At 37.2% G+C, this 26,473-nt stretch overlaps 1 protein-coding gene across 2 annotated transcripts in view; it reads right to left on the reverse strand.

The window, feature by feature from the left end:
* The window catches only part of MED14 (mediator complex subunit 14), a 66,720-nt gene that overhangs the window by 24,496 nt on the left and 15,751 nt on the right, over positions 1-26,473 (reverse strand). For both annotated transcript variants that reach the window (XM_055337889.1, XM_055337888.1), the window contains exons 8-16: positions 26,205-26,337; positions 24,858-25,008; positions 24,266-24,377; positions 17,721-17,846; positions 15,788-15,866; positions 11,576-11,735; positions 8,089-8,283; positions 7,582-7,716; positions 5,197-5,273 (exon numbers count right to left, since the gene is read on the reverse strand). In XM_055337889.1, coding sequence (XP_055193864.1) covers positions 5,197-5,273; positions 7,582-7,716; positions 8,089-8,283; positions 11,576-11,735; positions 15,788-15,866; positions 17,721-17,846; positions 24,266-24,377; positions 24,858-25,008; positions 26,205-26,337 — 1,168 coding nt within the window. The remainder of the gene's footprint in view (positions 1-5,196; positions 5,274-7,581; positions 7,717-8,088; positions 8,284-11,575; positions 11,736-15,787; positions 15,867-17,720; positions 17,847-24,265; positions 24,378-24,857; positions 25,009-26,204; positions 26,338-26,473) is intronic.

The raw sequence follows: 26,473 nt of genomic DNA on the forward strand, positions 1-26,473 counted from the left end.
CAGTCCCCCAACTACACAATGGAGAGAATTACCTCCTAGGTCACTGATTTTAAAACATGACACCATATGTGTAAAGTGCTCATGGTAGCTGATATAACGGTATTCATTCGTATAGGTTAGCTCCCTTTGCAGTAAAACCAAGTCTCATTCACTGATACCAAGACAAAATCACAGGCCTATTATCTCTACTCCCCTCTTCAGTAGAGGTAACACTCATGTGATAGAGCTTTGCAGGTATTAACTCATTTAACATACTGTCACTTGAATATATCACATATAGAAGAAGAATGCATTGGCTTTAATGTCATAAAATACCTACCTATCCATTTTCCTCTTGCAGCTTTATGGACTATCTTATCATAAAACATTATGAAGTCATATATTCTCATGTTTTCACAGTAATAGATGAAATAATGAGATACTTTATATTTTTTAATTACACATTATCCTTTAACTCATAGGGAAGATGGGTTAATTCTCAGACTTGGTATAATGGTTATCTATTATCTGAGTCTACAACAATGGGAAATATGGAATCTTGATTCAGGCCTCTTATTCAGAAACACCTAGAATAGGGTTTCTCAATCTTGGCAATATTGACATTTTAGGCTAGATAATTCTCTGTTGTGTAGCCTTGGCCTCTCCCTACCAGATGACAGTAATACCTCCTACCCACTCTTCTCAGTTAATGATCACCAAAAATCTCTCCAAACATTACCCAATGTCCCTTGGAGGGCAAATTGACAACCACTTGCCTAGAATAAACAATTTAAGAGCAAAAAAAGAGCCAGAGATTGCAGATGATTAAAAAAAATTGGAGGCTTAAGAAAACAGCTACACAGGTTGCATAAAAATAGAATTAACATAGTACCAAAATTTTTTTTTCCAAAATTTTCTTAATTAAAAATTCTACCATAGCTCCTCTTATTATTTTTATTATTTTTTTATATTTTAAAGATTTTATTTATTTATTCATGACAGACACACAGAGAGAAAGAGAGGCAGAAACACAGGCAGAGGGAGAAGCAGGCTCCATGCAGGGAGCCCGACATGGGACCCGAGGTCTCCAGGATCAGGCCCTGGGCTGAAGGCAGCGCTAAAAGCTGAGCCACCGGGGCTGCCCCAAAGCTCCTCTTAAATGTATAGTTTTGTTTTGAACATTTCAAAAGTTAATCTTTTGATTAATTTGTAACCAAAAGTTGATTAACCAGGGGTGCCTGGATGGCTCAGTTGGTTAAACGTCTGCCTTCAGCTCAGGTCATGGTCCCAAGGTCCTAGGATAGAGCTCCACATCGGGCTCCTTGCTTAGTGGGAAGTCTGTTTCTCCCTCTGCTTGTGCGCACATGCTCTAATAAATAAAATCTTAAAAAAAAAAAGCTAATCTTTCATACTTATTTTTTATCACTCACTACAAGATTTTGCCCAATGTTATTTGGGGTAATTACAGAAATTGCATACATTGCATATATGGTTATCAATTTTGTAGGTATACTGAGAACTTTTGCCTGTCCTTACCCCTGAAAACACAACCTCAACTCATAAGAGTTATAAAACAGCCAATTTAGATAGATTTTAATCTTGATTTAAAAAAATATAAATGCAAGGACGCCTGGATGGTTCAGTGGTTGTGTCTGCTTTAGGCTCAAGGTGTGATCCCGGGGTCCTGGGATTGAGTCCTGCATCGGGCTCCCCACAGGGAGCCTGCTTCTCCCTCTGCCTATGTCACTGCCTCTCTCTCTATGCCTCTCATGAATAAATGAAAATTTTTAAAAAATAAAAATATAAATGCAGTAATTATCTTCCTTTCACGTAAATAGGTGTTTTGTGAAATCCATCTGGTTTGAAAATGAACACAAAGAAGCCAGAATGTTTTCAAGGAAGAAGGGTAAGACTCCTTTCAATTTATGCCGAGGGATAGCATGACCCTAACAATGCATTCTATGTCACCTTCTTTATCTGGGACGCACAAGTAATTGGCTCAGCTTCAAGGAACCTGTAAACTATTTATTTCTTTTAAGGTTACAAGTGTAACAGAATAAACTACAATTTTAACTTTAATCCTCCCTCATTGAGGAGGGGAAATAAAGCTCCCCAAAAGGAAACCTTTTGAAACAAAACTGTTACAAACTCAAAATAGTCACCAAAAACTAAGAACTGGGGAAGATATTTCTGGGACAATGGCTTAACCTTATTTGAAAATTTCTACCAATTCAAAAAAGCTGTTTTTTGATCTAAACAGCTACACCCAACTAATTTTTCTCCTGTAATCCTGAGTATGGGAAAAAGGTAGAAACTGGGGTCTGGTCCTTTAAAGTAGATGTGGGCTAGCACTGCTCCTTTTTGGTCACCACGTGCTATCAGTTTCGTCCTGAGGGGTTCCACAAACATCAGCAAGCACATTATGGAGATCACTGAACCTACTAGTAAAGGAAGCGCAATTGTGCCTACAAGGAAAGTGAAGAGGGCTTTATAAAGGTTCCATATGCATATTCAGAAGGAATATGCATATGGAGTCACACAACTGATATAAGCTGAGTCACACAACGTGCAAAAATGAGTTGTGCCTATGCATTATTTGCATAAGCTACAAGAGGCAAAGAAACACAATGGACAAGATGAAAAATCCCTGTGGGTGTGGCTAGCAGACCAGCATTACTGTCCAGCAGTGTAATGTTATAGTTCAGGAGAAGGTGGGAAGTTTGCTCAAAACGAGGCACTGTGAACAGCATGCTGCTCTTGAGACCTGTGTTATCTGTGCTGTCAGGTCAAGGCTCTTAGGAATCTATACAAGGCAACAGGCCCGTGAACTACAGCAATCAAAGGTGTTTGCCTCCTTCAAGGAGGCATGCTCAACAGATTCTCAAAAAGATAAGTTGAATAAGAATTGAACATGTTTTTACAAAGAGCAGAAAATGTGCTCAATTTTAAAGCTTTGAAGTATCGACTCATACTCCCATTTAGTACTAATATATCTAGGAATAAAAGCTTAAGACTTTCTAAAGAGTAAATGCATTAGAGTACTTATATGCTAATTAGACCTATGCCAGGTTTTAATTTAGTAAAATCGTGTTTAAACATTTGTTATTTACGGTTTCCCTCTTAATTTCTATACCCTATCTCCATAATGGACAGCAGGTACTAGACAAACAGATTATCTTTAATTTTCCATTTCTCTGTATATTTTCCTTTTAAGTTTTAAATAAAGAAAATAGCCAGGATATAATAAGGACTTTTAAAAAATTATTATAATGAAGCTTAAAAAACAATAAATGCTTCCTTCTTAGGTAGGACTATATTATGGGTTCTCTCAAATTCAAGAAGGAAGAGGACTGAAATTTCTTCATAAAACTGCTGAGAACAAGATATTTTAAGACTCTTGCAAAACATGAAAAATTTAGCTATGAGACTAGAACACAAATCTTAACATTATTTATCTGCAGTTGCCAAGAAGAGTATAAAGATTAAAAAATCAAAACAAAACCCAAACTCCTATACTTTAGGCTGAGATGATTCAAAATCAAAAGCCATTAAAAGTATACATTTTCCTACTGATTTCTATTACAAGGCTAGCTCTCTCTCTGGAGAACTTTTTGTAGAGATAACGTTTAGACAGCCAGGAAGGGAAGCTATTCTAGTTCTTCAACTCTGTCCCAAGTAAGCACCATGACACACGGGTGGAGTGCTAGTCCTTCCCATCTTCCACAGAAACCGTTTCCCAAGAAACAAAAATTAAAGCTCCACTGGCTCAAATTGTAAAGCAGCCATGTCTTGGCAGTCAGAGGAATTCCATAAATAAAAACTGCTTCTGCAATTTATATCAGTAAGCAACACCTAAGAGACAATACAAATGCCCACCCTCCCACACCCCCAAAACGGTTTTTTGCATCAAAAAGACTGATCTTGTAAATGGCATCCTAGCTCTGCAAGTCCATCCTGGTTGCCTTACGTGACACAGGCAATGCACTATGTTGGCTTTCCTTCTGAGCATCCTTTGCCCCTGGTCCTTGATTCATTTAGAGCCAAGACCTCTACCCATCTCCCTCCGTATACTCTTTCCTGGCAATCAATTTTAATATCCCAGCTTAATTACTATCACCTTGGTGATGACTCCTACACTTCTCCTGCCCAAACCTGTTGCCTGAGCCTGAGACCCAGCCGTGCCTGGCCAAAAGAATGCACAGGCACCTCAACCCTGTGAAGCCCCTTCCAACTCACATCTTCAGTGTCCCTTATCTCACAAAACACCACCACCATCCATCGTGTGCCCAAGATAAAACCAACAGGCACCTGTGCCATTTTCTTCTCTTTCTTACCTTTAAATATCAATATCCTCGTCAACCCCTGAATATTCCACCCCCTAAGTCCCTGCAGAACCTTCCCAGGTCTAAGCTACCAACAAGTCTGGTGTGAACCACTTCAGCAACCAGTTTCACCGGTCTTGGTCCCCTCCAATTGATCCTTGATAGGGCTGTCAAGATAAACTTTCAAAAACACCTAGCTCATGATGTCAGTTTCCCTTTAAAATTCACCTGATGGCTTCTTTGGGCCATTAGGATGAAGCCTACATTCCTTGAGGGCATTTAGAAAGCCCTCCAGGATCTGACCCCTTCCTGCTTACAGCTCCAGCCTCAACTCTCTCAACTCCTGCCACAATGACCTCCTTTCAGTTCCAGGAGGCAGAGGTCTCTTTCTTCTGCCTCCAAGCAAGAAAAAGAGAAAACTGCCTGCCTCCAATTTAGCAGTTAATCCCTTCTGGCTAGGACTACCCACTCTGTGCCTCACTGCCCACCTTCCCTCTGGCTAATTCTCCCCTCTCCTTCAGTCTGAACACAACAGGTACTTCCTCAGGGATACCCTTTCTGGCTTCCAAACTAGCTTAAATCCTCCTGCTACATGAACCCACAGCATCCAGAAGGGCCCTAGCAGAATTCAAGCCTGAAACACAGTCGCACTGAGTAAACATCCATTAAAGGAGTAAAAATAAATGCAGAGGAAAGACGTCCTAAAATACCAAGTGTGCTGGATCTCGACTCAGCAGGTGGAAAAGCAGCCTCCCCAAGACCTCAGTGATCGTATGCAGAAATCCAGAACACCCACAGGTTCTGAACTCTGCTTTACATGGTCTCCTGGGGGAGGGGCAGCTCTAGCACCATGGCTCTAACATGAGGGACTGAATGAGACAGGATGGGGACTTACTTCAGTAAGCGAATTGCGTGGCTGAAGCCATCACCTTCCATTTGTACTCCTTGATGGGGAATCTCCAGATTGGACAGCTGGTAAGACAAAAGCAGGTAGATAAGACCACCAATTTTACAAAGGAAACTACCTTTTCTAAGTACTAGCGTCTATTTTTGCAGCACCTGTTCTAGGGCTACTCTGTTCCAAAGTTACAATAGATTAGGCATGCACACTGTCCTCCATTATCTGATTGCCTGGGTCTTCTATGGCAGGCTATTTATACCCACCTTGTTCCAGAAAGGTTTTAAAGCAACCCTCCCTAAGTATCTGACTGAGCCTGCTCTTTAGGCCTCAGAAGGGCAAAGGTTTAAGAAAAATAACTGCCCACCATATAGGCCACAGGAATCCAGATTCAAAAGGAAGCCAAGTGTAGGAGGACTCCAAAACACTGACTCTGTCCCATGGATCAGAGATCTAAATGTTCCTGGTAAGATGAAATTCAGTTATTCACAGCTCAGCATAAATTACTTTAAGCAGTAAATGTGCTTGCCTTTTCCTCAATGTGGCTTTTTTCACTGAGAGAAGAAAAAGCAGGCTGTTTAAGAGCTTGAGTGGGTTCAACAGAGTACTACTATACAATGTTCTTATGTGGCCCACCTGTGCAACAGGTAGAGGAGCACAGAGGAGGAGGACAGAGAAGACTATGTCTATAGGTTTTAGTCTCTGTGAGCCCTACAGAGACACAAGTTTTTTGCCATTTCTAGACTGTGGGTAGAGCAGGCAGGGAGAGAGACATCACAGTGCCCCTAATAAGTACCATGTAGCCTCCCTTCCCACCTCAAAGGTAGTAAAAATGAATGCATTCTTGTCATCAATCAACAGGGCACAATAAAAAAGCCCAACAACAGTCAAGTAGATAGGAAACATAGACACTGTCCGTACAGTTTAGGACCTATGGCCAGTACCTGGATAAGAAGACCTTTATCAAGCTCACAGTTTTAGGAGCAAGGACATCAAGGACACAAGTATCTATTTTAGGTGCCTATTTCTGGGCCTCGATTTCTCTGGGCTATTCCTGTTCTTCATAGTTTTATACTTTACTCTCTGCCTTCAGACCCTAAAGCCCTACAAAGCAAGGGTCAGCAAACAACAGCTCATGGGCCAAATCCGGCTCACCACCTGTTTTTGTAAATTGTTACTGAAACATAGCCACACTCATCTGTTTAAACATCAACGATGGCTAATTCACATTACAAAAGCAGATGTGTATAGCTATAATAAGAGACCCTATGACCCACAATGACTGAAATACTATCTGGCCCTTTACGGAAAAAGTCTGGCAATTCCTGCTCTAAAGCATGAGATTGTTCAACAAGACTATGGTCATTATTTTCACTAAAATAATTCACCTCCACACTCCCAGAGCTCTTCTCTCTTTTTTTTGTATCTTCGGTTGTTTTAGTCATAAACACTTTTTTTTTTTTACAATTATCTTTTATTTTATTGTGGCAAAAGTCTCCACTTCATTCCCAATAATTTACAGAGGGAAGGAGTCTTAGAAAAAGTGAAAACTTCAAAATAGAGGGAAATAATTATGGTTTTGGTGTATCCCTTCAAAGGGATGCCAATCCTTGGCCAAAGCCCTTTTCAGAAATATAAAAAATGCTCATTTTGGGGACATCTGGGTGGCTCAGCAGTTGAGCATCTGCCTTTGACTCAGTTCGTGATCCTGGGATCTGGGGTTTGAGTCCCACATTGGGCTCCTGCAGGAAGTCTGCTTCTCCCTCTATGTCTCTGCCTCTCTGTGTTTCTCAAGAATAAATAAATAAAATCTTTAAAAAAAAAAAGTAGGTTCTGTTATTGCCCTTTACTATCATATTTAGAGATCATGCTGGATATCACAACTATGTATTCTTGAAAGACATTAATTCTAAATGTATTCTTTAGTCCATGTGACGAGTAAAAATTGGTTTAATATTCTTTCTGACCTGCTTCTCATAAAGGAATGCGGTCTTATTAGTGTGTAAGCAATATGTATGGCTTCACCAACTCAGAAATAAGCCACTCCTTTAACAACTAACCACCTCTAAGAGATAACACTGTACTAAGAGGTATGCAAGTAAGATGATAATACTCAAAACATGTCCCTTTTAAATTGGTTAGACTTTACTTTCCATTTCCATAAAGAGCAGAACGCCCACAATTTGGAATCAGAAAGATGAGATAACGTAAGTCCTGTTTTACAGATATACCATGAGATGATATGATTTCAACCCCATCCCTCCCAAAATAAGTAAGATCACAACTATTCTGGTTCTCCTAATGGAATCCATGTAGCTTTAGCAAGGCATTTTAAAAATTACTCTTTTATATAGAGTATTCAAAACTGTTTCAAAAAATTACCTCCAACCGAAGTCCTACAAATGGCATATTTGTATCACACATAGCAACAAAGTGAGCTAGAACTTTATTGAAGGCACACATTTCTCCTGATCGTTTGGTTTTCTTGGGTTCTACTGGACATGGATCATCAGACAACTAGAATTTAAGTAAAGAACACAAGTGGGTAAAGAAGTACAGGTGATGCAATTAGTTAAGGCAGTTAAACTACTGTAGCTCAAGGTTAACCAAAACAAATGTTATGCATTCAACAAATATTTGCTGAGCAAATATTTCGACCTAAATACTAGAAATTTAGGTAAATATTGTGTATTTAGCAAACTCTCTTGTGGAAACGGTGTATAATTATTAAGAGGCATTTTCAAGAAAATGTAGAAAACTGTCATTTAAACCTTATTGCCCCCTCATTTCCTAAAACCCTATCTAATTCTTTCCCATATTAAAATGTTTAAAGAACCCAACAATGTTAATACACACAAATCCTGTACTCACTTCGGTATGTGATCATACCTTGCGCTTGGGACCAGTCCTAGGCTGTTTCCCAGGTTTTGTGCGAAAAACCAATTCTTGGACGTTTTCCTTGAACTGCTGCAGCAGGAGTGCCATAACAGGGGTGTCTTCACGTTCTGCAGCATTCACAGACATGAAGTAGTACTTATATGACAGCTGTGTGGGTTTATTAGGAACCTCCAACATCTCCACAACCTAAGAAGGCCCAAATCAGAAATAAGACTCAGAGAAATAATTAATGAGTGTCAGATATTTTCCACCTTATAGCAAGTAGAGCTCAGAATTGTAAATCTACTGTAGATGGTCTTTCTTCTTTAAATGAGGATAAATCAATATCATGATTCTAAACGAGAAAAGCATTCTCATTAAATATATATTCTGTTCTCTAAAAAAATAGATCAGACTAACAAAAGCAAAAACCGCTATAAACTATAGCAAATGGGACATTTGAACTCTTATAGCATTAAGTGTTCTGGTCTTTCATACTTTAGCTTAAAACACTATATGCTTAAGTCCAGCAGGTCTGCTAGATTTTCTAGAATGGTTTCTGCTTTAAATTGCCATTTCCCTTAACCATTAAAATGTCCTAGGGGGAGCCCAGCTGGACCAGTTGGTGGAGCAGGCAAGCAACTCTTTATCTCAGGGTTGTGAGTTCAAGCCCCACATTGGGTAGACATTACTCAAAAATAAAATCTTAAAAAAAAAAAAACCTCCTAAGAATTCCAGTTATAGCAGAGAAAAATGACAACTAACTCTCACAATTGGAAGCATATAAAAATAAACCCTGATAAATGTGGTCACTGTGAGGATAAGGATCTCATGACCAACAATAGTAAACACTGATAGAGAGTACTATGTGCCACGTACTGTCCTAAGTACGTGACACATGTTAACCTCTTCAGTCCTCTTAATGAATCTAGTAAAGAAGGATTACTTTCATTTTTCTGATGAAGAAACTGAGGCACAAAATACTTAGGTTACTTGCCCAAAGTCTCAAGAGCTGAGAAGTGATGGACTCATGCTTCAACCCCAGTTTGCCTCCAGAGACCTTGCTCTTAGTCACTACCCATTTGAAACAGCTTAACTTCATCTACCTAAAATTTAAGAAAAGTCCCCTAAATACTCAAGGGGGAGAAATAAATGCCATTGGACCATTATTGCTCTGCCATATGCTTTCCGTCTCTCTTCCTGCCTCCCTTCTCTTCTCTCCCTCATCCCCCACCTTCCTATGCACTCTCTTCAAGGAATTCTTAGGCTAGCACCTACTATCACAATGATACACCTGAGGAAATGGAAAAACTAAAAGGAAAATGGATGTTTCACCAGAGAAGATAAAGAGATGACCAAAAAAACACATGAAAAGATATTCAATATCATCAGACATTAGGGCAGCATAAAATAAGACTACAATAAAATACCACTATACCCCTATCAGAATGGCTAAACTTTATTTTTTTCAGAGATTTTTAAATTTTTAAGTAATCTCTACGCCCAATGTGGGGTTCAAACTCACCACCCCAAGATCGAGAGTTGCATGCTCCGCCAACTCAGCCAGTCAGGTGCCCCCAGAATGGCTAAAATTTAAATATTATAGTACCAAGTGGTGACAAGAATACAGAGCATCTAGAACTCTCTTTTATTGCCATCAGAAATGCAAAATGGCCCAGCCACTTTGGAAAACCCTTTGGCAATTTTTTATAAAGCTAAACATACACTGACATTATAATCTAACCCAACAATCCCACTCCTACTTATCTAAAAGAAGTGAAAACCTAAGTTCACACACACACACACACACACACACACACACACACAAAACATATACACAAATGCTTACAGCTGCTTTATTCAGAATTGCCCCAAACTGGAAGTAACCCTGATGTCCTATCACCAGAGACTGGTTAAATAAACTGTGGTACATCCTTACCATGAATACTACTCCAATTAAAGGAATGAATTATAATATACATCACAATGTGGATGAAAATCAAAGGTGTCATGCTTGCTGAGTCAAAGAAACTAGACTGATGGGCAATCTGATATAATCAGAAACAGGTAGTCAGGGGTCATCAGCTGAGAGGGGGGGAGCATCTGATTATAAAGCAGCAGTATGAGGGCATTTTGGAGGTGACATCTGTTCTGTGTTCTGCTGAGAGGGGAATTACAATAGTGTAAGCATTTATTACAACTCAGATATAAAAAGTCTAAATTTTTCCCATATAAATTATATCTTAATAAAGCTGACAGAAGTATAACAGCAGACCAAGCCTTTCCACAGTAGTTTCTCCCACTTCTATGAATGTATCATCCCTAAGTGAGAAGTAAGAAGGATGAAGAGAAACATACTTTCAGTTTTGGTGTAAGCCATGTGAAACAAATTATTGCTTTACAATAAATCATTAATCATTGAAACTAACACCTGGTTTCTGATGATATTAAGTAAGGTCAGAAATAATAAAACCATTTACTCTGTGGCTAAGTATAAGGATCTTTGTGTGTTCAAAGGTTTGGTTATTATGTGTGTATTCTGAATATCATTTTATATGTACACCAGGCAGCTCACCAAGAATGGAAACAACAATCCTTTATCATGTATCAAATTTAATTCCACAGCTGGGGTCTTAAAATTCAGGAAAAAAGTGAAATTCACATCAGTGACAAACTATTGCTCTACATAAATAATGCTAATTTAAGATATGTCAGGTTATGCAGGGTACCTTTTTTAAAGATGGTATCTTTTAAAAATACAGCTCAAAACCTTAAAAAACTTCACCTCCATTACCTTCAACCAACAATCTTAAGTTTTTCAAACATCTTAGATTCTTAGCCAAAAATATCTACTTGGTATATGTAGAAAATTCCTACAAGCAGGGAAATATATTTAGGGTGAGTTCATATTTCAAATTCTTGCGACTTTTAACCATTTAAAGATCTCAAAGAAACAAACTAGAAACCACCTAGAAAGAGTGAAAATAGAAGAAAGGATCTTACTGTGCCCTGAAAGGTATATGCAATCAAAATATCTATATATGTGTGTGTGTGCCTTTAATCAATAAGGAGAATATAAAGCTACTTCAGTTAGTCATATTTAAAAGGATGTATTATGCAAGTTAACATTAAATTAAAATCAAGAAAGTTTATCTGACACCAAAACATCTCCACACCATCACAGTAGTGCTTTCAAAGTTTTTCCTCCTATATAGAGGAGATGCTTCATCGCCAAGCAGAAACTAGGCCTCGCTACAGGAAAGATCCGAGGGTGAGGGATGAAGACATACCCTATATTCCCCAACCCTGCCTGATCACTGTATCACTTCTTAAACACATGATTTTCTTCTCTCCCTCATCCCTACCTCCTAGGTTAAGAATCACTAAAGTCAAATATTCAATAAAATATATTTGCAAATTAAATTAAGCAATAAATCACGTGAAATAGTAATAGAATCACTGAGCTTGATCACCCAAATCCCCCCCTCTGCATACTTACAATGTAGTACTGTGGAAGACGGGTAAGTTTAATGAACAGCTTATTCTTAGAAAGATTTCCAATTGGATGGGTTGAGTAATTGGACAGCTGCAATGTTTCACTGCTTATTGTAGGCAGATGTTTTATAGATTGTTTGCAACGCTGCTGTCCAAGCCAAAACCTTAATTGAAAGGAGACAATTCACATCACAAAATCAGATTCTTCTGATTAACTGTGTGCAACTGATCTGTAAATCCATTACTGAAGACCACTAAAAGGTTACAATTAATCTGAAACTTAACAGTAAAAACACAACCATAATGATGAATCATTTCTCAAGTTTTGCATTGGTCAGTTAGTTGTAGTTTAAGGAGCTGAAACTGCTATGTGAATGATTCTGTTCAGTCATAATATAGAATTAACCAATATTAAGGCTGGGACACTGTAGCTGTGTATTACAGAAGATGACAGATTTCCTATGGTTTATTAAGATAGCAGTAACTAATCTCAACATCTTTTAAAAAATATCTGAAGTGTTTATAAAACAAAATAGAATAATAAATAAGTATAAAGCTACCTCATTTTTCTAGTATCACTGGAGATATAGTTCCAGTTCTTTTACTGTGTATGTTTAAAGTGATAGTTCTATCTAGCAGGTGCCAGTAACTATTAATTATCTTCTTTCCCTCCTTTCAGTTAAGCCAACAGATTTCAGTTTGATGCTTTTTATAGTACTCCTCTCACTTCTTTTATTTGATTAGCTATCCTTGAGTCTAGACACTGTGTGTGTGTGTGTGTGTGTGTGTGTGTGTGTGTGTGTGTAAAGTATGGAAAAAATACTGTATTAGTCCAGTGCAGTAAAATCATGTCATAAAATGACTGGTTTACAAACTCTCACTGATTCACAATGAAATAACTACAGAAAATAAGAATACAAATTTATAAACTTTCCATAGCAATGTAACAATTATCACAACATCCAAGCTCATAATCAGTAGGCTGGCCCTGCTAAACAGAGTATGACTAGTTTGGGTGCTGTTGCTTTTGTGTAGTGAGCTGCATGTGGTACAAACTTTGTACTAATCACGTGCAGTAAAACCATGTCATAACATACGATGTTTTAAGGGAAGTTTGTCACAACTATTATCCAAAAATGGATAAAGTCTAGAAAGCACTTTTTTTCCCCAGTGAAAAACTTAAATTTAGCTGCAACTTCACAGGATCAATTGCTAGAACTGGCTATAAATGAAGAAATGAAGACAAATTTTGAAAATACGGTACTTCCTTCGTTTTAGATAAAAGCTAAAAATGACTATTCTGAACTTGCTAAAACTGCTTTCAAATCTCTACTTCCAGTCCAATCAACATGTGAGACTTTATGAGACTGATAACTCTATTAAGTATGCTTTTAAAAGAAAAACAGAAAAAGTTAACATATACATTGTCTCCTGTAATTATCATCATTCCAATCTAGATTAAGTTACAATGAGCAAGAAACTCATTTGTCATGTTAAAAATTCTAAATACAAGACAACATTAATACAATATAAATTCTAAATATATACAAATGTGTTTAGATAAATTATAAATACAAGATACTCTTTTCAAAGCACATACAGCATTGCCATTTTACTCTTGACTTTTTGTTTTGATTTCATGGAACAACAAAATCTAAGCATTAAGAGTAATTTTCTGTATTAACTGCCCATGTACAGTTCCAATAAAAAACGTGTACAGATTTTTTAGTTTTATACGGTTTGTTCTGATTATGTTTACTGAGATATAATTTTTTTCTGTTGGTTCTTACAATTTAAAAAAATGGGACTTATATGTTACACATGTTTTTTCATCTTTTTTGTAGAATGTTTTCATTGCACGTTTTAAGAAAAGTAATCACATGAATACTCATCATCAGTCATTAGAAAAATATAAATGAAAACAACAGTGTGATACCTCGTTATACTCACTAGGATGGCTATAGTCAAAAACCGTAACAAATGTTGGCAAGGACTCAGGGAAATGGAAATCCTCAAATACTGCTGAGATGTGATTTTAAAATGGCACAGCTACTCTGGAAACTGGTTTGGCAGTTTCTTCAAAAAGTTAAACATAAATTTACTGTGTAACTCAGCAATTCCACTCCTAGTGGAATGAAAATTTAAGTCCACACATAGACTCACACATGAATATCAAGCAGCATTATTCAAAATAGCTGAAAAGTGAAACAACCCAGAGGTGCCTGGGTGGCTCAGTCAGTTAAGTGGTCAACTCTTGATTTTGGCTCAGGTCATGATCTCAGGCTGAGTCAGTCTCCTGCTCAGCGGGGAGTACCTTAAGATTCTCTCTCCCCTTCTGCCCCTCCCCCTGCTTATGTGCGTACTCTCTCTCTCTAATAAATCTTAAAAAAAAAAAAAAGGTGAAACAAGCCAAGTGTCTAGCAATTTATGAATGGATAAGCAAAATGTGGTACATAGCCATATAATGGAGTATTATTCAGCCATAAAGAAATTAAGCGTTGATACCTGGTACAACACGGATGAACCTCAAAACATGGTTAAGTGGAAGAAGCTGGTCACAACAGACCACATGTCTTGATTCCATTTATATGAAATGCCCAGAAAAAAAGATCTTAAAAGAAAGTAGATTCATAATTGCCTGGGGCTGAGGCTGGGAATGGGGTTAACTATAAATGAACACCTTTTGGAAGTGATGAAAATGTTCCAAATGCCTGAAAACTGGATTGTGGTTATGGCTGCAAAACTCAGTAAATTTACAAGTCATTGAATCATACACTTAAAATGGGTAATTTTATGGTACAGAAATTATACTTCAATTATTTCAAAAACATTAATGTCCCATGAAAGATTAGGAATAAACTGGTCATCCACCAAAGATCATCTGAGAAGCACTACTATAAGTGATAACGAAGGGATCTTTTTTAGAAATTATGTGTTTAAGTACAGAGACATATTTGATAAGTTTAAGGCTTTGGAGACTTAGCCTTCTGGTTTTAGATTATATTTCTGCTAGCTGGACTGCCAGATATCCTCAAATTATGCAAGATGTGAGTTACTAAGCATTTAAGTATTTAAACTTTGTTTAGCCAAATACACAAAAAAAATGCTAAATCGCTAAAAATTTTGGAATGTATTACCCAGAATGATTATCATTTTTTAAAATTTTATTTATTTATTCATGAGAGAGAGAGAGAGAGAGAGAGAGAGAGAGAGAGGCAGAGACACAGGCAGAGAGAGAAGCAGGCTCCATGCAGGGAGCCCAATATGGGACTCATGTGGGATTCGATTCCAAGACCCCAGGGATCACGCCCTGGGCAGAAGAAAGACCTCAACCACTGAGCCACCCAGGCGTCCCTGATTATCATTTTTCATATACAGTAAAACTAAGCAGCTGTTCAAAAGGAGGCTCACAAAACATTATCTATCTACTGGCATTAAAAATCATGTCCTGTTAATGAAAACATTACTTGATTATAATGAATTCTTCAAATATTTACACAACTCAAACTGGCAAAAGGAGAAGGGATAGGGTAGATCACAAAATCAACAGATCTCTGTGAAGAGTCTAACCCTCCCAGTTCTCTATTTGCCAGTTTGGGTTTTGATCTCTGAAATTTATTTTTATCCCTTGGAATTTTGTTTTATTAATTTTAAAAGAGACTTTGTTAGAGTTGCCATAATGGTACCTCTGTGTACCATGATAGTAATGAAACCTCACAGAATTATCTCTAGCTCCGTTTTCAATGTTCTTTAGTTCAACAGTATGAAGCATTCAAAAGATTCTGAGATGGTATTCAATGACAGCATTAGAGAAGCAGAAATAACTATTTTGGAAGTGTCAGCTGGTAGATTCATACCATGGAGATTATCATGGGTAAGAACAAGTAAGACTCTATCGCAGAGAATATCAGATTCAATAAAATTCATTGTTTGAGTGATTTGTACAGTGCTTTTATAGCAGGAAATATGGCAAGGAATAAAGAGTGGAGTGTCATGCCCTTCATACCTATATTTGCTCTAGAGGGGAACTGGATACAAAACACTGCCACCTTGGCCCTATTCCAAAAGAATTTTGATTCCAAATACCAGAAGGTGCTCAAGTTTCATGTCATAAACATTAAGGACAGTGACTGACCAAGAGTAATGATGGAGAAGAAAATATATCATGTCAAAATAACATTCCATTTTTAGTCTTGAGCTAAATAAATAAGCTTACTTCAGTTGTTGAATCCAAGGAATAATTCGTTTCATATCATCATTCACAGACTTCTCCATGTCATCCAGCGTGGCCTGGTCTATAGAATATAGCACTTCATTAATTTGTTGCTTACACGAGGCACAAAATAGGTAGGCCAAAACTTAAATGAGAATTATTGTTTTATGCAGAAAGTAGTGTCATTTTTAAGTCAGAGAAAACCTCAATTAAATGTATCACTAGGCAGAAATCAACCTAATTTGTTTAGCCTCTTTAACACTTAGAGAGTTATAGTTAAGACAACTAATTAATAGCAAAAGCAGACTAGTGGGAAGAACAAGTAACAAATATATGAATTCTTTGCCTACATTTTAATTCCCAAAACTCTTGGTATAGTTAGTTATTTTTCACTTACATGTATTTCAAACTCCTTGGATTACTAAGCTTAGAACCTTAAAAATGCAAAAACTATAAAACTCCATTAAAATGTTTATTCATTAAACACAAATGATTTCTGGCATAAGTAAGAGCTGTTGGCTTAAGCTTGCTAAACATCACTTATTAGACTTTTTAATGACTAAAAGAATGCTGTAATAGCATGCTACACAAAAAACAATATAAAATGATTTCAACTAAAGAAAAAAGTATAGAGAAAATTAGAACAGCATGACTATGGATTAAACTGTGCCCTCCAAAATTTGTATGTTGAAGCCCTAAACTCCTAATGTGATGGTATTTAGAGGTGGGGTCTTTGGGAGATAATAAGGTTAAGACAAAGTCATGAGGGTGGGACTGAGGTCATGATGTTATTGGTGTTCTTATAAGAGGCACCAGAGAGCTTGCTCTCTCTCCTTTTTGCCATGTGATGACAGAGAGAAAGCCTAGCCTCCAAGTCAGGAACAGAGCCCTCACCATAACTCAACCATGCCAGCAACCTGATCTTGACTTCCAAACTCCAAAATTGTGATAAAATAAATTTCTATTGTTTGGGCAACCCTCCCTGTGGTTCTTTGTTATGGCAGCCCGAGTGGAGCCAAATATATACCCTCTAAAACAAGCAAGACTGCCAACAGGTAACTAATTTTTGTTTTTCTCATTTTTACATGTTCATCTTCCTTATTTATGAGTGCGTATTGTGTAATTAGTCAAGAAAACAGTTAAATACAAAAAGTTTTGAAGAACAAACAGTTGCCTTGTGCTTTGGAACCATAATTAAAAGGTAATCCCCAAGTGTGCCACTTATCATTTAGCCATCATAAATGCAAAGAGATTCAAAGTAATGAGGGCAAACTTCCATAAACAATTCATTGAAAAGTTTATCCTTAGAGCTATACAGTATAACCAGAAAACCTTCTATTTCATCAATCTGGCTTATATTAATTTCAAACAGTAAATGTACTAATATGTGCAAGAACACTGTTCTATTAGCAAAGCAAAACCACCACGTTCCAAGTGATTCATCATTTCAAAACACCAACTTGGTAACAGAACTTGTTAGAAATCCAACATTAATGTCTACTGTGTTTAGACTAAGAAAAAACCTCCTGTTCTCCAGGATTCTGTACCCCAAGTCATCTTTTATATGTTTACATGGTCAAAAACCTGTTCAGCAGTCATGAGTGACATCAGAATCCCCTGTAGTCATTTCCATGTCACCCAACTACTAGTGGCAGTATTGTTAATCTAAAAAACACCAGCCATTAATCTTATTACTTTTACATAAGAGAAACATGAATGAACTTCATATTGGGAAGTTTAATTTTATACAAGAAAATCCAAAGTAGGCTTAAAATTGCCCCCAAGGAACAGACGTCAGCTAGAGTTCTTCCTTTCACATCTACTTTCTGTACTACTGATACCACCCCCTCCAATACCTAATGGCAGAAACACTTTAGTGTACTTTTGTTAAAATGTTTTTCCTTATGCTAAGTGACTATATCATTAAGTAACTTACCAAGTCCGTAAAGCATCAATTGAAACATTCCAGAATGCAAGTCTACGAAAATGTGTAGACACTCAGAATTACCGCAGGGTTCCAAAATGGGAACAACAAGAGCCGGAAGCGCAGTCTCTATGGAAGCTGAATGGTTAAGAATAAAAGATTATATTTCTATCTGAATGTTTTCCAGAAAAAATTATTTCTCAATGAGTAGAAACAAACGATCAAACAATCCTGAATGTCAGAAGAAAAATATGACTTTGCAAAATTGGAATAGTACTATTATGTCAATTTAGTAGCTCAAAAGGAAGAATGTATTCCTCGAGGGGACTTGAAACAAACATACCCCTCTCAAATTCTACAACAAAAAAAATTCTGAGTCTTTTAAAAAAGGTTAAAAGAGGGATGGCTGGGTAGCTCAGTGGTTGGGCGTCTGCCTTTGGCTCAGGGCATGATCCTGGAGTCCCGGGATCCAGTCCTGCATCGGGCTCCCTGCGTGAAGCCTGCTTCTCCCTTTGCCTGAGTCTGCCTCTCTCTCTGTATCTTTCATGAATAAATAAAATCTTAAAAAAAAAAAAAAGATTAGAAGAGCTCGTGAAAACATAAACTTCAGCAGTGAGCTGAGTTCTAGTTTACCTTCATTCAGTAATTACTAGTAAATTAGTTTTTAAGGATTTTCATTTTGATATAGTGGGAAGAAAATTGTTTGGTAAATAGAATAAATTTCATCTACAGCCTCAATATTTTCAATGCCATTCTTCATAAGCAGAGGTTTTCTGGCAATTAGGGCTCATGTGTTAAATTAAAACACACACACACACACACACACACACACACACTTGAAAACCACTAAACATTGCTTATTTAGGAAAAAAATTTTTTCCAGTTATTTATGTAACCTTATTTTCAAGTCACAGATGAAATAAAAGCAAGCAATTGTTAAACACCAATTCCCAAAGCTGCAAGTATACTTCTTCTAGAGGTTCATAGTATTTCCACCAGGCCCAATTAACTCTTCCCTTAATCCTACAAACTGGGGTAACAAAACTGAGTAAAGGAGCAAAGTACTGAAAGCACAGCCTGTGCTGATCAGATTGAGGAGTTATAAAAGGAATATGCTCTTCTAGTTACCACGTTCCTCTAACACTATGGCACAGAAGAAAAGGCAGGCAGTGAGGAGAGTGGTAATGTAGGCCCAGCCTTTCACCAGGTGTGACTTCTCTGTGCTACTCTGTTAAACAAGAATAACATCTTCCTGTCCATGCCATGGATCCTTAGGAGGAAGAAATGACAAGTCTGTAAAGGTGCTTTAAAAAGCAAAGTGCTCAACAATGTGCATTTCCTATAGTCCTTTATGAATCAAAGAAACAAACCAAAACCTCTTATTAGGAATTTGCACAATAATTAAAATGGGTGAAGTTACCATTAGTGCTATCTATACAAAGAAATTATCAAACAAGTTAATAAAGCCAAAAAATAGGAGACATATTTAATCAGATGAAAACAAACTGCTTTCAAGTAGATTACTACATATTTGCAAAGAGATGTTTAACATACGGAGCCAGCAGAACTATCACCTAAAACAAACACAGAAGAACAAAAAGGTACAAACAGAAATTTCTTTTATGGTATTTTATAATTCAGAGCAGTATGACAAATTAGTTCAAATTATGTTTTGCTGAATTTACTATGTTAATAAACAGTGCTTACAGATTTGAAGCAAAATTAGTTCAAAGACAAATTAGTTCAAATTATGTTTTGCTGAATTTACTATGTTAATAAACAGTGCTTACAGATTTGAAGCAAAATTACTGATTTTTAACACAATTTTAACTATTGTAATTCTTAATGGAGTAGGAACATATTCTTTAAAGCAAAATCATTTTATTAAATTCTAATTCAATTAATTAACATACAGTGTATTATTAGTTTCAGAGGGAGAGTTCGGTGATTCATCAGTCTTGTAACACCCACACCCAGAGCTCATTATGTCACATGCCCTCCTTAATGCCCATCATCCAGTTACCCTGCCCCTCCCCATCCACCTCCCCTCCAGTAACCCTCAGTTTGGTTTCTGTGATTAAGAGTCTCTTATGGTCTGTCTCCCTCTCTGATTTCATTTTGTTTAATTTTTCCCTCCCTTCCCTTATGATCCTCTGTTTTGTTTCTTAAATTCCATGCATGAGATCATAGGATAATTGTCTTTCTCTAGCAAAGTCATTTTTAAAGTGTAGCAATGGTGTAAAACTAATTCTGACAATTGGGATAACGATTATAATTTCAATGTAATGATAAAAATTGAATATTTTTGAAAAGACAGGGCATCAGAGAAGAATCTAGAAAGCACAGTCAAAAGGTAAAAAACTCTTTTATGTGTATCCCTAATAATGGCCAATGTCCTTATTTTCTTTACAGAAAATAAAATATTAAAAAATATATATATATAAAGCCCTAAGCATTTAAAGGCAACTGGTTTGAAGGTATCTAAAAAGAGCAAAATTTACAAATAAAATATAGAAAGGGAATTAAAGGCTGTGCAAGATGACAGGATAGTACACCACTTTTTCCTGCAGCAGGAATATAGAAATCTTCTATTTATTGAGGACCAGATGAGGAATGGACAAGTACAGAGTAATATAAAATGTGAAGACTAAAGAGAGGCAATTAAGCCCAATTAGGAAGAGCTGCATGTGGTTCACAGCTTCCAAACTGCCCTAGATACCCTGATTCTCCACAACACAAGGGAGACTCCCCTGGCTTCCAAGAGACAGGAATGCTGCAAATGGGCCAACTGGCAAGTGACATTAAGTGCCTTGCACTGCCTTTTTTGACCTTCTCTCTAAAGTTCTGCCTACTCTCTCTGGAGATGTTCCCATTCCCACGAAATCACACACTGCCATCTAGCCTGGCCAAAACCTGCTGTCTATACACCCCCCCCAGCCCTCCCTTGAAATGCTCCCTTGTCCAAACTACTCATTTCCCTGGCTTATACCAGTGAGGAGTGGGAAGAAAAGCCATGTGATTTAAGGGTGATTGCACTAAAGGATTCCACGAATAGCCCTTTGTCCTAGTAAAGGATCTGACTAAAGCATACTTTCCCATCACAAAAGGGATCAGGTAAGACTACAGGAAATATACAAATGCATGAACAGGAATTTAAAAACAAGTTTAAGCATATGTCATAAAATGGTGGACCAGTAGGCCCTCTCCTACACCAAGTCCTCATTTCCAAAACTGTTCTGATTAAAGCAGGTCTGAGGGGCCCAACCCCACATGCAAGTACCTATCTCTCCTCCAAAACACAGTACAGTCTCCAAAGCACCCTTCTCTCACACCCAGAACTCTACAGACACCTGGAACAAGAAAACCACTGCTGGAGCACACACTCCCACTAGAGTTAGAGATCTAGGAAAAGCCTGGACTAAACATCTTTGAGTTACAGATGAGAATGGTACCCAAAAAATACTACTGTTCAAGAGCATGCACCTCAACTCAGACCTTCTGGCTGCCCAACCAGTGAAATCTCTACAAAATGGCACTGATGAAAAATCTGACTTGTTGCATATTAACAAGACGCAAAACTATTCTTATATAAAAACTTGGTTAGTCTATTTTTCAAATTAATTTAAATATCCCCTGGGCAATCATACTAAGCTTTTTACTTACTACAACTAAGAGTTGTTTACGGATGATATTAAAGTAAACCAGAGTTGGTACGCCGGGGTGGCTCAGCAGTTGAACTTCTTTCCGCCTTTGGCCCAGGGCGTGATCCTGGTACCCAGGATCAAGTCCCACATTGGGATCCTTGTAGGGAGCCTGCTTCTCCCCCAGCCTTTATCTCTGCCTGTCTCTCTCTCTCTTTGTCATGAATAAATAAAATCTTAAAAAAAAAGTAAACAAGCCTGTCAAAAGATCATAAACCTTGATTTTCTGCAATCCCAACAAGTGAATTTTAGAATTTTACTATTTTGAAAAGTTAGAAATAAAAAAAAAATTAAGATTGCAAAAATCCTTAAAAATCTTCTTTACAAGGGTGCCAAGATAATTAAATGGGAAAATTGTTTTTTTCAAATGTTACTAGAATTGTACACCCTCAAACAAAAGAACACAGCTGGACCCCCTACTTCACACCACATACAAACATTAACTCAAAATGTAATCTAAATGTAAGACTAAAAACTATGAAATAGAAGATAGATGACAAGATGTTCAAGAATCATTAGGCAGAGATGCAAGTCAAAACCATAGCGAGGTACCAGTTCACACCCACGAGGATGGCTAGAAACCGAAAGACCATAACTGGTGTTGGTAAAGTGTGCGAAGAAACTGGAAACCTCACACACTACTGGTGATGGGATATAAGGTGGTGTTAAATGTGTAAAAAGGTAAAACAGAGTTACCATGTGACCCAGCCCTTCCACTACTAGGTACATACAAGAGAAATGAAAACAGGTCCACACAAAATCCTGTATAAGCATGGTCACAGCAGCGTTATTCATCATAGGAAAAGAAAAAGGAAGTGCAATGGGAAACAAAGGCAGAAAGAAATGTAAATAAAATCAAAAGTCCTTATCACCTGCAGCCCACTAACGAGTATTTGAGGAGGCAGAGTAGAACATTCCTCCAGGAAGCTCCCAACCGTCTTAATGCCTTGCTAGAGGGGAAAACAACCTCGGTTTGACAAAGGCAAGGCTTTAGGTTTCCGGAGTCTTTTTTGCATATGAAAATCCTTTTGAAACTTCCCTCACCTTTACTTCCCCCAACCCCAAAGTATACCATAAATAACTCCTCACAATCCTGGGGCAGCAGCTCCTGCCCACGGGTCCGGTCCCCATCCTTTAATAAAAATCACCACTTTGCAGCAAAGACATCTTAAGAATTCTTTCTTGGCTGATGGCTCTGGACCCCACCAAACACATCAACATCCAAAAACTACATCAGATGCGACCCCATCACTGATGAATGGAGAAGCAAAATGTGGTGTATCTGTACAATGGATTATTTGACAACAAAAATTAAGTACCAAAGCATGCTTTAACATGCACAAACCTTAAAAAGGCTATACTAACAATATGCAGAAGAGCAAACATTATATAATTTCATTTATGTGAGATGTCCAGAATAGGCAATGCTACAGAGGTAGAAAGTAGACTAGTGGTTGCCAGGGGCTGAGGGGAGGGATGAATGGGGGAGTGACTGCTAATGCATACAGAGTTTTTTTTAGAAATGATTAAAATGTTCTAAAATTAGATTGTGGAGCTAGTTGTACAACTCTGAGTATGTTAGAAACATACTGAACGAGTGAATGTATGTGAATTTTATCTCAAAACTACGATAAAAAAAGAACAAAACGGGGGGGGGGGCTGTTATGCATGCTTTCTAACCCCAATGAAAGTTTTGATTATATTTTCCAATCACAAAGAAATCTTAAGGCCAGTATTTAAAATCCTTGTTTGAGGGATTAAAAGGGAGGAGAGGATGAGGACTTACACTGCATCTTATAATTAAATTAAAATCACTAAAACCTGATAAATCATTAAGCCCTGATGGGGCTAGTGGACATGCCCCCCTCAAAATAGATCTAACCACTGCATACATCAGATGTCTATCATACTCTTTATTTTTTTAAGGCCTATATTTGCATTTTTGTGAAGTTAAGCTGCCCTTCCCTTTAATCTTTAGTTTGGCTCAGACTTTCTTCTACACTTTTGTCTCTTTTGCTTTCTTTGAATGACTACTGTATTCTAAATACAAATTTATTTTCCTGATGGTCTTTCCTACAGGCAGTATTTCTACTTAATTCATCAAAGTGGTACCAAAGAAATTGCTTAAGTAGAATGGACTGAGTTGGGCTCTGTGAGGATGAAAGTCAGTACCTTTGCTACTAGAGCTATTAAAGACATGATATTTTTATGGCACTTTCCCTACATCAGCTCACTTAATTGAAGGCTGTTCACTGTGGGCATGAGGTGATCACAACCAAAAACAACTGGGGTAGGGATAGTGCCTTTGGTCATTACGATACTGTGAAACTATTTCTAGAATGAGAGCACTGGTTCTCTAAATGATTGTCCCCAAAGCTCTAAACTTAGAAGATTTTTCACTACGTGTATATATCTGTATTTCTTACCTGAATCTTGCTGATGTATTAACAATTCAAGAAAAAAATCTTTAAAAAGACCAGGGATAAAATCTCTTTCACTCAAAGAGATGCGTATTTTATAAATAACTTAAGTTATCTGCAAAGCTGCCTTATTCTTAGAAGACATAAAAGAAATAAGATTCATAATAAGATGTTAAAATAATTTCCACTTCAATTGGAAAAAAGCTTTCAGGAGGTTAAATATGTATACGTTTCAAAAATATAGCCAAGTTAAATAAGAAAGAAGAAAATAAGAGAAAAATTAGGGCAAGCTTGATAGATCACAAAAGTTAAAATGCAGAAATGCCCAACCGCCACAACAAAACCAGGGAAAAACAAGTATTAAGATGCTTCGTAAAATATAAGTGGATAGTAACATAAACAAAAAGGAAGAAATGCCAATTTTAAAAGAACCTACAGTTTTCGTTGGCATTGAAGCCTCGCAGAATGGCCTTCAGCTCCTGGAGCTTCTGATGAGCTCGTGCATGGACGCTGTCTATCAGGAGCTTTTCTATTGATAAGTGGTCAATCTGCATAAACAACAACAGAATCATATGTGCAATTTAAACATATTTACTTTAAAAGCCTAAGAGTACATTATTGTGCTTTAAGATAGTTCCTTTTAGAATCACACTGTTAACCAGTAAAAGCAAGCAAGCTTAAAGAGATAAAAGTATATGGTACTGGTAGCTTAAAGACTTCAGCTAACATTCTGGCAAGTGTACACCAGGATAGTATGTATTGGTTATCAGTGAATAAATGGCAGACCTTCAGAATAAAATGGGTGATCTGTCCTAAGTTAAAAAATTTGAAAGAACATTAAAAAAATTATGTATAACATCAGTAATAAAAAAATGCAAATATATAACATTTGTTTATAACAAGTTTCATAAAGGGTTTAAGGAGAACCTTGGTAGTTCAAAGAATTTCTGCTAAAAGTTTAAATATAAATAGTAAGTTACATATATTCATTTAATCAAAATAATATTAAGATACACTTAATCTTTTACCTTCATGGCTCTTTCTACTAATTTGGAATCAGAAGCTGGCAAAGGAGGATCATGAAAAATCTGTAAAGGCTTAGAGACATCATTTTCATCGATTTTAATTGTAACTTTGTGAACAGATGCCGTCCCTGTTTTTCTCCCAAGAACCTGTTGACTGAGAGAAAAGAAGAAATATTTTCATTTTTTACAGATTTATATATTTACTTATTTGAGAGAGAGAGAGAGAGAGAGAGGGAGAGAACGCACATGCACAGCAAAAGAACAGAGGGAGAGGGAGAGTGAACCTCAAGCTGAATCCACATTGAGGGTGGAGCCAGACACAGGGCTCAATTTCATGACCCTGAGATCATGACCTGAGCCCAAATCAAGAGTCAGATGCTCAACTGACTGTGCTACCCAGGCACCACAAGAAAAAAAAGAAACATTAATATAATTTTTTTCCAACACAGCCTATTAACTTTTGGAATAAAACAAAAAATATTGTGTACCTTAGCCAGAGTCTAGAACATGACAGGCCCTCAATGTTTGTGGAGGGAATAAATTAATAATGAGAAGACTGCTATTCATAATTGAACACAACATTTATGTCCTTTAAAAAAAAAAGACAAAATTTAAAAACAAAACGCGCGCGCGCGCACACACACACACACACACACACACACACAAAATCCCAGGGGGATGCCTGGGTGGCTCAGTGGTTGAGTGCCTGCCTTCAGCCCAGAGCATAATCCTGGAGTCCAGGGATCGAGTCCTACATCGGGCTTCCTACGTGGAGCCTGCTTCTCCCTCTGCCTATGTCTGCCTCTGTGTGTGTGTGTGTTTTTCTCATGAATAATTAAATAAAATCTTAAAAAAAAAATCCCAAAACAAAACCACCTGTGTTCTAAGTGGTGTCTATTAATCTCTGATTTCTTTACAGAAAATGAGTGTCAGGCAAAGTTCAAACAGGGAATCAAGAACTGTAAACAGCCTGATACTAATTTTCCCCAAAAAAGACTTTAAAGGGCACAATTCAAAATGTAAAACTGTGATAAGCATATTTTAAAAACATACCCAACAATCTCAATGGTCTTTCAGCCATCTGGTATGAGCTCAGAGTAATTTAACATTTTAAGAACAGCAAGTCTTAGTACAAAGAGAGATCTATGTATTTAAAACATGCCATGCTCTAAGAAAGGGGTCAATTATAGATGTTCTATGTGGTATATATGATACCAGTGACCTTACTATATAAAATCATGTTGCTAGAGGTACACAGCTATTGGTTTATAGTAAATCAGAAGCATGAGAGAAAAAAACAAAGAGTATTAACAGTCACAGCATGAACTAACCAGAATCAACTTCACTTACTTCCAAACTGAGAGGGAGAGGCACTTTCCAGCATGGTACCTTTCCACCTGCACAAGGTCTCCCCACCGCTCTCGTATTAACATTAGAGTTTGGGAATGTAGCACTTCTAACTGAAGCGATAAGCAGAAAGAATCTGATGGGTCTCGTTAAGCAGATTTAATAAATCACTACAACAGCCAATGAAGTACAAGCAAAACTTCATTTAACAGAAGCTCTATTTCCCCAAAACCTGGGTATGAAAGAAATATCTGGAATTATATTTCTCCAAT

This window comes from Nyctereutes procyonoides, unplaced genomic scaffold, assembly GCF_905146905.1.
Source record: "Nyctereutes procyonoides isolate TBG_1078 unplaced genomic scaffold, NYPRO_anot_genome, whole genome shotgun sequence".
Lineage (NCBI taxonomy): Eukaryota > Metazoa > Chordata > Mammalia > Carnivora > Canidae > Nyctereutes > Nyctereutes procyonoides.